Raw genomic sequence first — 13557 nt, 5'->3', positions numbered from 1 at the left:
AGGCAAACACGATCTCATTGGGTCAGTGTCTTTCAACCACACCACCTGATCTAATCTTGTCACCTCAATGACCAGCAACAGGTTCCATCAGGGTGACAGTGTCACTGACCTTTTCAGGTGAATGTATTTGTTGTGCTCCATTCAAGGTTACTGATGAAAAGCACATGATAGACACCTTATCCATGACTGTTGGAATTCAGTGTGTCCTACTTGATAGCAGTTATCTCCCCTAACCTGCTGACACTTTATCTGTGACGATAAAGGGCATCTGATTAGTGTCAACATGTATCTTATGACATAGATACCATATCACTTTAGATGTGAAAATAATTACCAGACTTAAGTCAAATCTGAAAGATCATTTTGAGCTCAGGACCAACTGCTGCTGCTGCTGCTCCTCCTCAGCTTCCTTCTTCTTCTTCTTCTGCTTCTTCTTCTTCTTCTTCTGCTGCTGCTGCTGCTGCTGCTGTAGCAGTGCTATGACTACTTACACAACTACTCAATACATATAAATACTACATAATTCCAGCTATGCCACTCGAAGGTTTACATGAGAAGCCTTCACAAAAATTGTAAAAGTATTCACAGCTCCACAGGAAGGTTTTCCCTTGTACAGATCTGCCTCTTTCTATGTCAGCATGTTCTGGAAGTTGTCTGTTCCAATGGAAATAGGCATTTTTCCCACTCTACAGACATACACAGAACCAGTGACATCTGTGTGAACAATCGCATCTGGCTTTGTGTTTGCAACAAAATTCCAACAAAAAGACAAAGTCATCAATATCCCCCGCAACGGCAAAATATCCTTCATAAATATGTCTACAAGTTATGATTATGCCATGTGTTTTGGTGAGTGTATAGAAAAGTGGAAGTAGAGCAATGAAAGGTTTAAAAGTTCAGTTCCTAAAATGAGCACTACCACCAATTTCAATCCAAGTCAACCTTGTTGCCATGGAAATGCCAAAATGTTTTAATCAGAAATAAAAAATTACCAAAAATCCACAAAAAATGGCAACAAAAATATTTTATTCAGAAATCTAAAACTACCAAAAGGCACAAGGACACCACCAGATCAATCCATGTGGCAAGTTTGGAGAAGAAATATTGAATAGTTTTAGAGTTCTACTCCGGTAAAGAAAAATGTGTATGGACAGACAGATGTACAAATGGACAGAGTGCATTTTAATACCCCCCAAAACACTTTGTGGGGGATAATAACATTATGTTCCTATTCATCCATCTGTTACATTCTCAAATATTATACAAAATTCTGAAAATAGCAGTTCATTTAATTTTTTGCTAATGACCCCACAAATGTTTTAGAAGATAAAACATTATGCCCGATTGTGTACAATGTTTATTCAAAATATCTCTGCTGTAAGGGTGATGATATTAAGACTTTTGATGTCTGGGGATACCTGAACCCTTAAAATTGTGTAAATGTTTCACAATGTCTAACAGTTGGATGCGTAAAGGGCTGTAATATAAGCCTAAGTTTGCTATTTAGACAATTCCCTGTAAATAGACACATTGTGCACCAGCAGCAGTGAAGACTTCTGGAAGAAGGCTGTAGTATCTGCTCCACTTAATTATAGACACTCAACCACTGAGTCCAGACAATAAACAAAATGTCCACCAGTGAACTGTCTTCTCTTCTGGAAGATTGGTGTGGTATCTGCTCCAGTTAATTGTAGACATTTCACCACTGAGTCCAGATGAAAAACAAATGTCCACTATTGAATTGTCATGTCTTCTGGAAGAAGGCTGTGATGTCACCCCCTGCCCTAGCTCCTTGTAGACGTCTGACCACTGCCCTCTTCCTGGCCTGACCTGCAGTGACTTTTTGGTGACACACCACACAGAGTGTCCTCATGTTGTCAATGTCGCACATGCCACCACCCTCCCACACAGGGGTTATGTGGTCAACGTGCCAAAACTGAAATAAAAAGCGTGAACAAGTCATGAAAGTAATACAATGAACAAGTAACGGGTTCTGTAAAATTTTGAGCCATGTCTGTTTTCACAGTGACATTGCTTTACCTCAGGGATCATAGGTGAAAATGTAAGTGTGACAACCAACTTCATAGAGCATATCAACATTCATTCCAAGAGTAGGTAATATTATGGTTCAACTCAAAGAGACCTTTGAACTCTAACTTCAAGCATTTTTCATGGAGGATAAATACTTCCAAAATGAGTTATTTTATTTTTCCTTATCCTTACTCATGCTTATATTGCTTGTCTCCTTCTTCTATCTGGACATAGTGGAACAAATAAATCCTTCATCAAAACAGATGTAAAATGATTACTCACCCATGAGTAGCCTCCCTTGAACCCATGTATTTGGTGTGCAAATCAGTCATATAACATGCCATTTTCTTCAAGCTCTCCTTATTCACCTTTGATGATGGACATGAGGGCACCAGGGTCCCAATACGACACATATGCTTTTACCATTTGGTCTTATAATAACTAAATTTCAGCTGTATTTGGTTTTTGTTCTGTATAATTACATCATGTAACAAAATTATTACTAAACTGAACATATTTTATTTGTCTTTTCACTTGTATTCATCATTGTATGTTTCATAACAATTGACAAAAAATAGTTTGTGCTGCAGATATTGGTTACAACTCATGGTTCACCTGTACAGCATCGTCAACAAAAATATTTGTGAAAGCATGTCACATTCCAGGAGCAAAGAATGTCATAGGAGATGCTCGACCACAGCAGCTGTCTCCGACAGAATGGATGCTACACCCAGAGGCATTCCAGCTCTTAATACAGGCATTAGGATCCCATAATGATAGACCTGTTTGTGCCCATGATCAATAAACAGATACAGACATTTCTGTCACCAGAACTGGATTAACAAGCCTGGGCTCTCAGCATATGATGGGAAGGACTAAACGCTCAAGTATTAAACAAAATCAAGCAGACAAGACACCTTGTCTGATTTTGGTCGAGCCTTACGTGGATGTGGTTTCCCTCCCGACTTCCTACAAGACCTCGGAAACCCAACTTAAAATTACCAGAAATAAAATTCCCAGAAAATACATGACAACCAGAGAATCCAGGGTGTGCCATGACTCACCACCAATTCCATTGCATTCTGGCAAGCATAATAAGCATTGGTCAGGATAAGGAAAAATATGTCATAACACACTGGATTTCTCTGCAAAGCAATGACTGGGTGAGTAATGATTTTATGTCTGCGTTCATGAAGGGAACCTCACGGGATTCAAGTGTTCCACTATATTCGGATAGAAGAAGGAGACAAGTATAATAAGCATGAGTTAGGACGAGTATAAAATATCAGTTTTAATCAGAAAATTACATCATTCCAAAGTACATCCTGCATGCACACTAGCATACTGGCATGAGTGAGTGAGTTATGATTCAAAGTCAATATCGACAATATTGTGACGAACTAGCATACTGGAGCCAGTTGATGCAGACATTGTAGGATGCAGACACTGTAGGATGCAGGCACTGTAAGATGCAGACACTGTAGAGTTCAAACTTGGAAGTAGGAAATTTCAGTTTGTACCCTTCCTTGACTGCTTTTTCTTCTGGTAGCATTCATGACTATCGTTCGTTGATATGGAATAAGGCCATACCGCCGTAACATAAATAATATTCAGTAATAAAAATAGTTTAACGTAGATAGTGAAACAGGAAGCAAACAATGCTATGAAACTCAATCAATAATATAATTAATTTTCAGTCATGAAACTGTGACATCTGTATTGAATTTATTTGCATTCAAGCACCTACTGGGGACCAACTAACCTGTCCCTCCACTGGTTTCCGCACCATGCTTTCCTTCTGCTTGGGTTTCAGAGTTGAATACTTCCCCTCTGCCAGCAGTTTGGCTCGCTTCTGTAGGTCTTGAGTGTTCCTGCAAAAGGAGTTGAGTTATTTGTAGAGATAAGAGAATAATTTGGACAATGCTGCACTTCTACTAAATATGTTGTAAGTTTGACTGTTGTACAAATTGACTCTGTGCCTTACTTGACTTGGATGTAGAAGGAATGAGCGTCATATTTGCAGATTTGACAGATGCCATGTTCCACTTCATACACCTTGTCTCGACAGTAGCTGCTGTGAGTCTGCATCTGAAACACAGAATACATGTACAGACAGATATATTGACAGATACATTCATAAGGAAATGTACTGACAGATATATTGACACGACACACTCACCAGCAAATGTACGGACAGATATATTGACAGATACATTCACCAGCAAATGTACAGACAGGCATATTGACAGATACATTCACCAGCAAATGTACAGATATATTAACAGATACATTCACCAGCAAATGTACGGACAGATATACTGACAGAAACATCCATCAGCAAATGTACAGACAGATATATTGACAGATACATTCACCAGCAAATGTACACATATATTGACAGATACATCCATCAGCACACAGATATATTGACAGATACATCCATCAGCAATTGTACAGATATACTGACAGAAACATCCATCAGCAAATGTACAGACAGATATACTGACAGAAACATCCATCAGCAAATGTACAGACAGATATATTGACAGATACATTCACCGGCAAATGTACACATATATTGACAGAAACATCCATCAGCACACAGATATATTGACAGATACATTCACCAGCAAATGTACAGATATATTAACAGATACATTCACCAGCAAATGTACAGACAGATATACTGACAGAAACATCCATCAGCAAATGTACAGACAGATATATTGACAGATACATTCACCAGCAAATGTCCACATATATTGACAGATACATTCACCAGCAAATGTACAGATATATTGACAGATACATCCATCAGCACACAGATATATTGACAGATACATTCACCAGCAAATGTACACATATATTGACAGATACATCCATCAGCACACAGATATATTGACAGATACATCCATCAGCAATTGTACAGATATACTGACAGAAACATCCATCAGCAAATGTACAGACAGATATACTGACAGAAACATCCATCAGCAAATGTACAGACAGATATATTGACAGATACATTCACCAGCAAATGTACACATATATTGACAGATACATCCATCAGCACACAGATATATTGACAGATACATTCACCAGCAAATGTACAGATATATTAACAGATACATTTACCAGCAAATGTACAGACAGATATACTGACAGAAACATCCATCAGCAAATGTACAGACAGATATATTGACAGATACATTCACCAGCAAATGTACACATATATTGACAGATACATCCATCAGCACACAGATATATTGACAGATACATCCATCAGCAATTGTACAGATATACTGACAGATACATCCACTGGCAACTGTACATACAGATATACTGGCAGATACATCCATCAGCAAATGTACACATATATTGACAGATATATTCATCGGCAAATGTACAGATATGCTGACAGATACATCCAGTGGCAAATGTACAGATAAACTGACAGATACATCCATTGGCAAATGTACTGACAGATATATCCATAAAAACATTGTGCAGACAGTTTTACAGGCCCATGTTGCATATATAGACAGACAGATACATCCATAAGCAGACGTGATTATTGTTCACAGCAGTCTGTAAATAATCAAGTTTTTCTGCTGACAAGCCAGTGATCAACATCACGAGCATTGATCAACACATTTCGGATATGATGATAAGTGTCAACCAAGACAGTGAATCTGACCACAAGATCCTGTTAGTCAGCTCTTTAGACCAAAGCATGGGTTGCTAAAAACCAATTCTAATCCACATCTTCATGGGTAAGCAGACGTGAAAACAGTTTTACATGAGGCTTGGGTGGGCTGCATGCTTTTCAGGGGCTGCCCTGTGCTGCCTGAATGCGTTGTTGGCGAGGTAATGAGTGTTCTGTTGTGGTCTGTCTCCATCTGGCTGCTGGGTGCGACAGAGGGGTTGGGGTGAGATGGCATAGTGATGGTTTGGAAATGGAAACATACATGTTTGAGAAATAATTTTTAACTTTTCTTACAACGGATCCTGTCAACAGAATTTTTGTTTGTTCTTGACTTTTGTAAAATTCAAACAATATTCAGTCATGTATTAGTGTGTGTGTGTTCATAATGCCTCAAAAAATCCACATCAATGTTGTAATATGTCATAATCTATGTAGAGGTATGTTGGTAACCTGGGCTCAGACATCTAAATGTAACAGGTCTTTATCTGGAAAAGAAAACAACAACAAAAATCCCCAGTTTTACAGTCTGCAGACAGATATATTAACATTATATTATAATATTAATATTATACACCAACCAGCAGGTGGGAAGACTAGTTTACATCCTACACTTAGATACACCCATCTACTTAATCAGAGACTTATTTGGTGTTTGAAAAACAATTTTCACACTGCCCAAGAAATTGCATACAGTAATCCAACTTACCCAGTACTGGTCCATGCATTTTGAGGAACAGAAGCGAGTATTCCAAGCATTCTTCTCATCTGTGACAGTTGACTTGTCCAGGAGAGGGTTCTCATACGACTGTTGACAATTAAGACACAGTGGAACACCCTCTGATGTGACAGCCTGAGTGACAGAGAGAAAGCAGTAGGATGAATTCAACCAAATATGGTTGCCTTATAACTTCACCAACAGAAGAATCTGCATACTGTTGCCAAAACTCCGGCTCATACCTGCAGCACTCCTTTAGTACTGTGCGTTGGCTGTGTTTCGTCATGTGACCCCAGACTTGCTGTCAGGCCTTTCTTTGATATAAGCCTCACAGTCCCACTCACGTCCACTGCTGCCTTCCGTGCCACCATTGCGACATCATCCTGTAGGGTTGGGAGAGAGAAAGTGATAAGTGTGCACAACATTTTATATTTGCACCGGTTGAATAGTTAGCATGAACAGTTGAAAAATATACAAACAGTTGCAAGGGCTTCTTTGAGTTAATCAATCCCTCCTGGATTCCACGTTTGCAGAAAAAATCGTGGAATTTACCTTTCTATGCAATAAAACGTCTGGTCCGCGGAAAACCTGTTTTCTTGCAGAATCCATGCAGAATTTGCTTACTTTAAAAATTGAGTGAAAACGGACTGACAGCCGAAATGAAAAGTAGAGATAATGTCAAAAGTAGGATCAGTTACACATAAAATGAACTGATATATTTACTGTGACAACATTTTCAAAATAATCATGATTAAATATACTTTATTAATAAAGCAAGTTTTGGGCATCTTTCAAATAATATTAGATGAACTTGACACTGCAATTACGTTCTCAAAATTGATCATTTTGAAAACTGAAATTATTGCAGATTTAGTTTGAATATAAAATTGTTATGTGCATGAAACAGGCTGTTGTTGGTCTGCATCTAACTTACGAATGAGAGGAGAGAAGTAATTTTCAGTGAATGTTGGATTCTCAAACACAGAAAAAGGTGAGGGTGCTTACTCAAGATGTGATGGGTACTGTCGACTTAGCATTTTGTCTGTGTTTGAGAATTAAACTATGAAGGTCTGTATAATGTTTTTGTTCTTTTTCCTAAATGTTTTAAGTGCAGAATGTTTTGCAGAATATTGAAAAATAGGGTCCAGAATTTGCTTAAATTAGTGGCGGAATTCTTAAAAATTTGCCATGGAATCCAGGAGGGACTCGTACATGTTGCTGATTTATTAGCACATCATTGTCAAGGTCAGGAATACTCAAGCCACACAATCCATGCAGTGACTTCAGAGGACAAACTGGGCAGACAATGTCTGGTATTCATCCTGGTAATATGAGCTGAGAATAAAGCACAATTAAAAAAAGGTGATATCAGCTGGATATCAAGCATTCATGACCAAATCTCTTTGAAAGGCATTTAGACGATGAAGCAGAAGGGAAGGATAACAATCTGTGGTTGAACAATTTCTTTATTACAGTGTTGTCAAGCATGTGATGAACAGTTTGAGTGACAGGCATTTATACAAGTGTGACATGGAGTTTGAGTGACAGGCATTTATACAAGTGTGAGATGGTGTTTGATTGACAGGCATTTATACAAGTGTGACATGGAGTTTGAGTGACAGGCATATATACAAGTGTGACATGGAGTTTGAGTGACAGGCATATATACAAGTGTGAGATGGTGTTTGAGTGACAGGCATTTATACAAGTGTGACATGGAGTTTGAGTGACAGGCATATATACAAGTGTGAGATGGTGTTTGAGTGACAGGCATTTATACAAGTGTGAGATGGTGTTTGAGTGACAGGCATTTATACAAGTTTGAGATGGTGTTTGAGTGACAGGCATTTATACAAGCGTGAGATGGTGTTTGAGTGACAGGCATTTATACAAGCGTGAGATGGTGTTTGAGTGACAGGCATTTATACAAGCGTGAGATGGTGTTTGAGTGACAGGCATTTATACAAGCGTGAGATGGTGTTTGAGTGACAGGCATTTATACAAGCGTGAGATGGTGTTTGAGTGACAGGCATTTATACAAGCGTGAGATGGTGTTTGAGTGACAGGCATTTATACAAGCGTGAGATGGTGTTTGAGTGACAGGCATTTATACAAGTGTGAGATGGTGTTTGAGTGACAGGCATTTATACAAGTGTGAGATGGTGTTTGAGTGACAGGCATTTATACAGGCAGTTTTTGGTATGTTACATTATGTACAGATACAAATCCATCAATTTTATGTCTTGTATCCAAGCATTGTTGGGTTAGTTTTATTCATTAACAATGCAATATAGTGGTGGTCTGTAATTAATTGCGTCTGGATAAGACTCCAGACTCCAGACATCAACAGCATGAGCAATGGTCTGCACAACTGGAATACAAAGACAATCTGTCAGCCTAATCAACAAGCCTGACCAACGAATCCTGCTGGTTGCCTGTTACAACAACCATGGATTGATGAAGATCAGTTCTTATCCAGATCTTCATGGGTACTAAGCATAGGTAATATGACAACTACATCATCGAATGAGTGCATGACATTGTGCGTGTAGCTATTTATGCACAAGCACTTTTTGCACTCAAAGCCAGGTCATGTCAGTGATCTCTAACTGTTGGAGATTAGTGTGTTGATATGGAGCTACATTTTCAACTGAGATGATAACATAGGTTGTCAGGTCATGAGGAAATATGCCATATGACAAGGAAGGCCAATGGTTAAATTTTTTCTGTATTTTGGTACTAATTTTGACGATTGTAGTTTGAGTGAGTAAGCAGAGCTCCAGATAAGCTGCATATTTGCGTAAATTACACAATATAAAAGTTGAAATACGCAAGAAAAATAAATGCCAGCATATGAAAATATACTAAATGTTTACTGTTTATGCCTCAGCAAAATAACAATGTGTATTTACCCAATACATCAAAATCATGTTGCGTATCGTATCAATTCAAGCCTATCGAACTTAAATTATTCCATCTCTAAACATTCATGATTAAAAATCTTATTAATTCTAAATGCATCTACAATGTGCAACATATATAGAATCCCAGTCATGGCCCCATCTATTAAAAGTGACCGATCAAATAGTTGTTTTCCTTTTGTAAACTAATCGATAATGGTGAGCAAGCGTAGCAGAAAGTTTCAACATGTTCAAAGTAAAATATGTACTTTTTACACTTGCAACAGGAAAATACCTCATTTGGGGACTACTAGAAGTATGAATAGGCAAGTACTGTGTTTCATATTCAGATAAATCAATTGCCGGTGATATTTTAAAAGAAACTTGTAACATTAGCTATTCAGGGTTTGAAAGTGAAACAAGATAATGGGAAGTTTTTTTAAAAAAACCCTCGTAACTGTTAGTGTGAAAACATCGCTGTTATATCATCTAATATTCATCATGATATCTTACTTTACACCAAAACGGATGTAGACTAAGGCACTGTTATTTCTCACAGCACAAGTGGACAACGCCGTATTAGCTATCATCTATCATTTAGCATTGTTGGGAGGATTTTGTCTTATTGAAATGAATAAAAAATGTCACACCTATTATACTTATATAATTAAATTTTTATTGTGTTCATTAAAATTCTGGCAATCTGATTGGTTAACTGGGAACATTTCTTTTGATTTCATTTCCCAATGAATCTGAAAAAAAATATGCCACGCCCACCCAACCGGACTACTTTCGGACCTGAGGAATGTCGGGGAATACCTTTACACAGCGAGGGAATTTCCTTGCACTCGCGTACCTTAATGAACTTTGGGTAAACATTGAAGTAATACAGTCTGGTTAACATAAAAAAACCACTAAAAATTATCCGTGAACGTTAAAAACGTTGCAACGCCTCGACAAGAGCATGCGCACGTTGGAACATCAGTTCATGGCATCGCAATCCCAGTCACATCACAGCCTCTTTCTACTTGCGCAAATACTACAATCTCAGGTCCACTAACTTCATATCATCGGGCTTCATTTCCAATTCTCTTTTTTCAAACTGTCTCTTTCAGTTCGCACGTAGTAATTCAAACTTTTGAACTTGAAACTTTGCCGATAGCGGGACGCGTCACGTTGAGTTGTTCCTCTCTGATTCGCCGACTGATGTTAGCTTGGTTGATTGACAGCTGTGTTTGAGGGTGTTCTATGCTGATTGGCTAATGGTTTGGTATGCGTGTCATTTTATGTAAATGAGTCACCTGAGTCATGTCACGCCATTACCGAATTCTTACACCGAAAATGTTTATCAGTGGTAACAAAGATATCTGTTTCGATGAATTTGATTATGTTTAAAGAAAATACTGTTGAAAGGGTATAGTATTTGTTGCTGAATTTAGTTATAAGGATTGACTGTGTATTTCTTTCGTTGCATTGAAGTATGAAACTAAAAACCAATGTGCAAACTTTTGTAAGAATACAGTTTGCACATTGGTTTTTAGTTTCATACTTCAATGCAACGAAAGAAATACACAGTCAATCCTTAATTGAAATAAATACCCGGATTTCAAAAACATGGTGGGTATTTAAAAGTATGGATACTCACTTGAAAGTAGAAATACCCACTTAGTTTCATATGTATGGGTATCATACCCACATGGCCAAAGGCTTATCTGGAGCTCTGAGTGAGTAAGGTTTTACACACTGTTAGCAATAATCCAGCAATGGCTCAGTTTGGACAACAGAAATGGGCTTCACACACTGTACCCCTGTGAGGAATGGATCTCGAGGTCTTCAGTGTGATGAGCAGATGCCTCAAACTTAAAGGCAATCCCACATCCCCAACTGTAGTTTGAAAATCATTGTTACCTTGAGAGAGTATGAAGTATGAAGTCAACTCTCGTCTGTCCGACACTCAACGATCCGACATTCGCGTTAATGCAACCAAAAATTAGGGAACCATTTAAAACAGTGATTATTACTCTTCTTAATCCGACATTCTCGCATTCCGATTGATGATTGTAAATACATTGTAGAAACATTCGTTAATCCGAAAATCAACACAGCTGGTTAGATAATCTGACCGTAAACAAACAGTCACACATGGGTGGTAATTAACATGTTCCTTACCAGCTGCTTTACACCACTGTCGGTGAACATCACACTTGTTAATTACAAACACAAGATAATTAATTGAGACAATTTAATCAAGAAATAACAATAGAGCAAGCTGTATAAAATGCTTACAACCGACCTGAGTTTTGACATTGAGCAATGGGCAGACAGTCTATGCAGGTGGATGAATGTTCAAAACTATTTATATTTGGCAGCCACAGGGGACCATAGTCTAACATGTAATCAACACTGGGACATATATCCACAACAGGAAACGGTGAAGAGAACCTGCTGTATCTCAGAACACAATAAATACGAATATATGAAACATGTGGTTGCTGCCATGTTTCACTCACCTTGGTTTTGTGTCGCTGTGTATTGCTGACCCTGCCAGAACGGACCTCTTCGTATGCCACCAGGGGACTGCTGAACAACATTCCTTGTTTCACGATCAGACGTTTCTTGGTCTCTGTCAAACTAGGGATAAAATATCCATTATTACAATATATACATTGTTAAATTAATAAGAGATTTCTGGAACCAAGGGATTTTGCTAAAGACTTTTAATGTTAAGCCTCCCTAACATTTCAAACTGAATTTGATAAACTAATAGACCCCTTGGCTTACATATATTTTAATTTCAAATAAAAACGTATGTAATTGTTTACATCATAAATGGTATCTAAAGATTGCCCATGCTACTATGACTGCTGATCTAAGATAAATGTAAAATCTCAGACACATCATTACACTTAACTTTTTGATATAACAGACCTATTCCATTCTCTAACAAACTTTTGCACCAGTCTCAAGTTGCCATGGTGATGAAGTACAGCTGGCAGTTGTTCAGTGTTTCCCATGTCTACATCAAGAGGCAGGAAGTTCTCATTGAGGGGGTCCCCATCCTGACACAGACACAAAGTAGAACACATGTGCGTGATTTCCGTTAGTTTGATGTTCTCCATTTCAAGGAGTTCCATAACTGCGACTGATTATTACTTCTATTCCTGTCAGTGATCATTCTATCCTAAATTTTATAGCTTCATACATATTTACATACTAGTAATCCAAAAGAGATATTGAATATAACAATCACTCCCAGGGACCGGTAAATAAGATTGGTAACTGAATATAGAAATAAGTATGAACAAAAAAAAACATTTTCCAATTCTGAGAAATTAGATTTATGCTACAGTCAACACTTCATCACAGATACTAGTATTGCAAACTCAAAACATGCTTTGAAAAGTATTTCAGTCAGCTTAATGTAGGTGGAAATTCCAAATCTCAGAGCTGAAAACCAACGAGCATAGATATGAACTGACAAATGTAGGAACACAGTCATGGTGAACCAGGATTCAAACCCATGTCCTGGGCTCCAGGTTTCTAGCAAGGGGTGCAATGCTGTACAGCAAATTGTGTCTGTGAACGAGTGGGCCACCCATGCCCCTAGGACTACATATCGTTAACTGGGCCATAAACTGTAATAGAACTGACCTGCTTGAAGAGGTAGATGCGGCCTGTGTAGAAGCTGCAGCAGTAGAGGAAGGCAGGGAACACTTGTTTGGGGGCAACTGCACCTGTGTCATAGAAAACAGGGCAACATAACAGGTACATCATCCATCACCAGAATGTATGGCTTTGTAGTGCTTTCTTACATAATTGTTGTACCATGTTAACCATATACACTGTAACAAACAGTGAAAAAATGAAACTGCCTGTACATGAATTGTTGTGGCTACTAGCTATTCACTGCATTTGCGCATTACACACAAAGTTGATGGAAAGTCTTACAAAACATTGTAAAAAGTTACTGATCTTAAACACACTCTTAAATGGTTTGTGTACATTATTGCTTATCAATAAAAAGAAGGAATTTAGAAAGCCAAATTTGAAACAAATGGATCTACTCTAATTGATTGTGTCAGAAGACAAATTTTCTTTTCACTTTGTTGAGTTGGACTTTTCACTGACTTGATTATTCTGCCTTTCTACTACTTAACCAATTCAAAATTCAACCAGTTTTTGTTCTGTATGGATATCTGACCTAC

The 13557-nt window shown here is 38.0% G+C and overlaps 1 protein-coding gene across 1 annotated transcript in view; it reads right to left on the bottom strand.

Moving 5' to 3' along the window:
- Window positions 1-1009: 1009 nt before the first annotated feature.
- The window catches only part of LOC137295427 (DNA annealing helicase and endonuclease ZRANB3-like), a 28355-nt gene continuing 15807 nt past the window's right edge, over window positions 1010-13557 (bottom strand). The window contains exons 13-20 of the mRNA XM_067826791.1: window positions 13004-13086; window positions 12281-12411; window positions 11863-11983; window positions 6695-6835; window positions 6444-6587; window positions 4016-4119; window positions 3794-3902; window positions 1010-1936 (exon numbers count right to left, since the gene is read on the bottom strand). Coding sequence (XP_067682892.1) covers window positions 1745-1936; window positions 3794-3902; window positions 4016-4119; window positions 6444-6587; window positions 6695-6835; window positions 11863-11983; window positions 12281-12411; window positions 13004-13086 — 1025 coding nt within the window. The 3' untranslated portion in view covers window positions 1010-1744. The remainder of the gene's footprint in view (window positions 1937-3793; window positions 3903-4015; window positions 4120-6443; window positions 6588-6694; window positions 6836-11862; window positions 11984-12280; window positions 12412-13003; window positions 13087-13557) is intronic.

This window comes from Haliotis asinina, chromosome 8 (assembly GCF_037392515.1).
Source record: "Haliotis asinina isolate JCU_RB_2024 chromosome 8, JCU_Hal_asi_v2, whole genome shotgun sequence".
NCBI lineage: Eukaryota > Metazoa > Mollusca > Gastropoda > Lepetellida > Haliotidae > Haliotis > Haliotis asinina.
The sequence above is the reverse complement of the archived record's forward strand: the minus strand, read 5'-3'. Positions and strand labels throughout refer to the sequence as shown.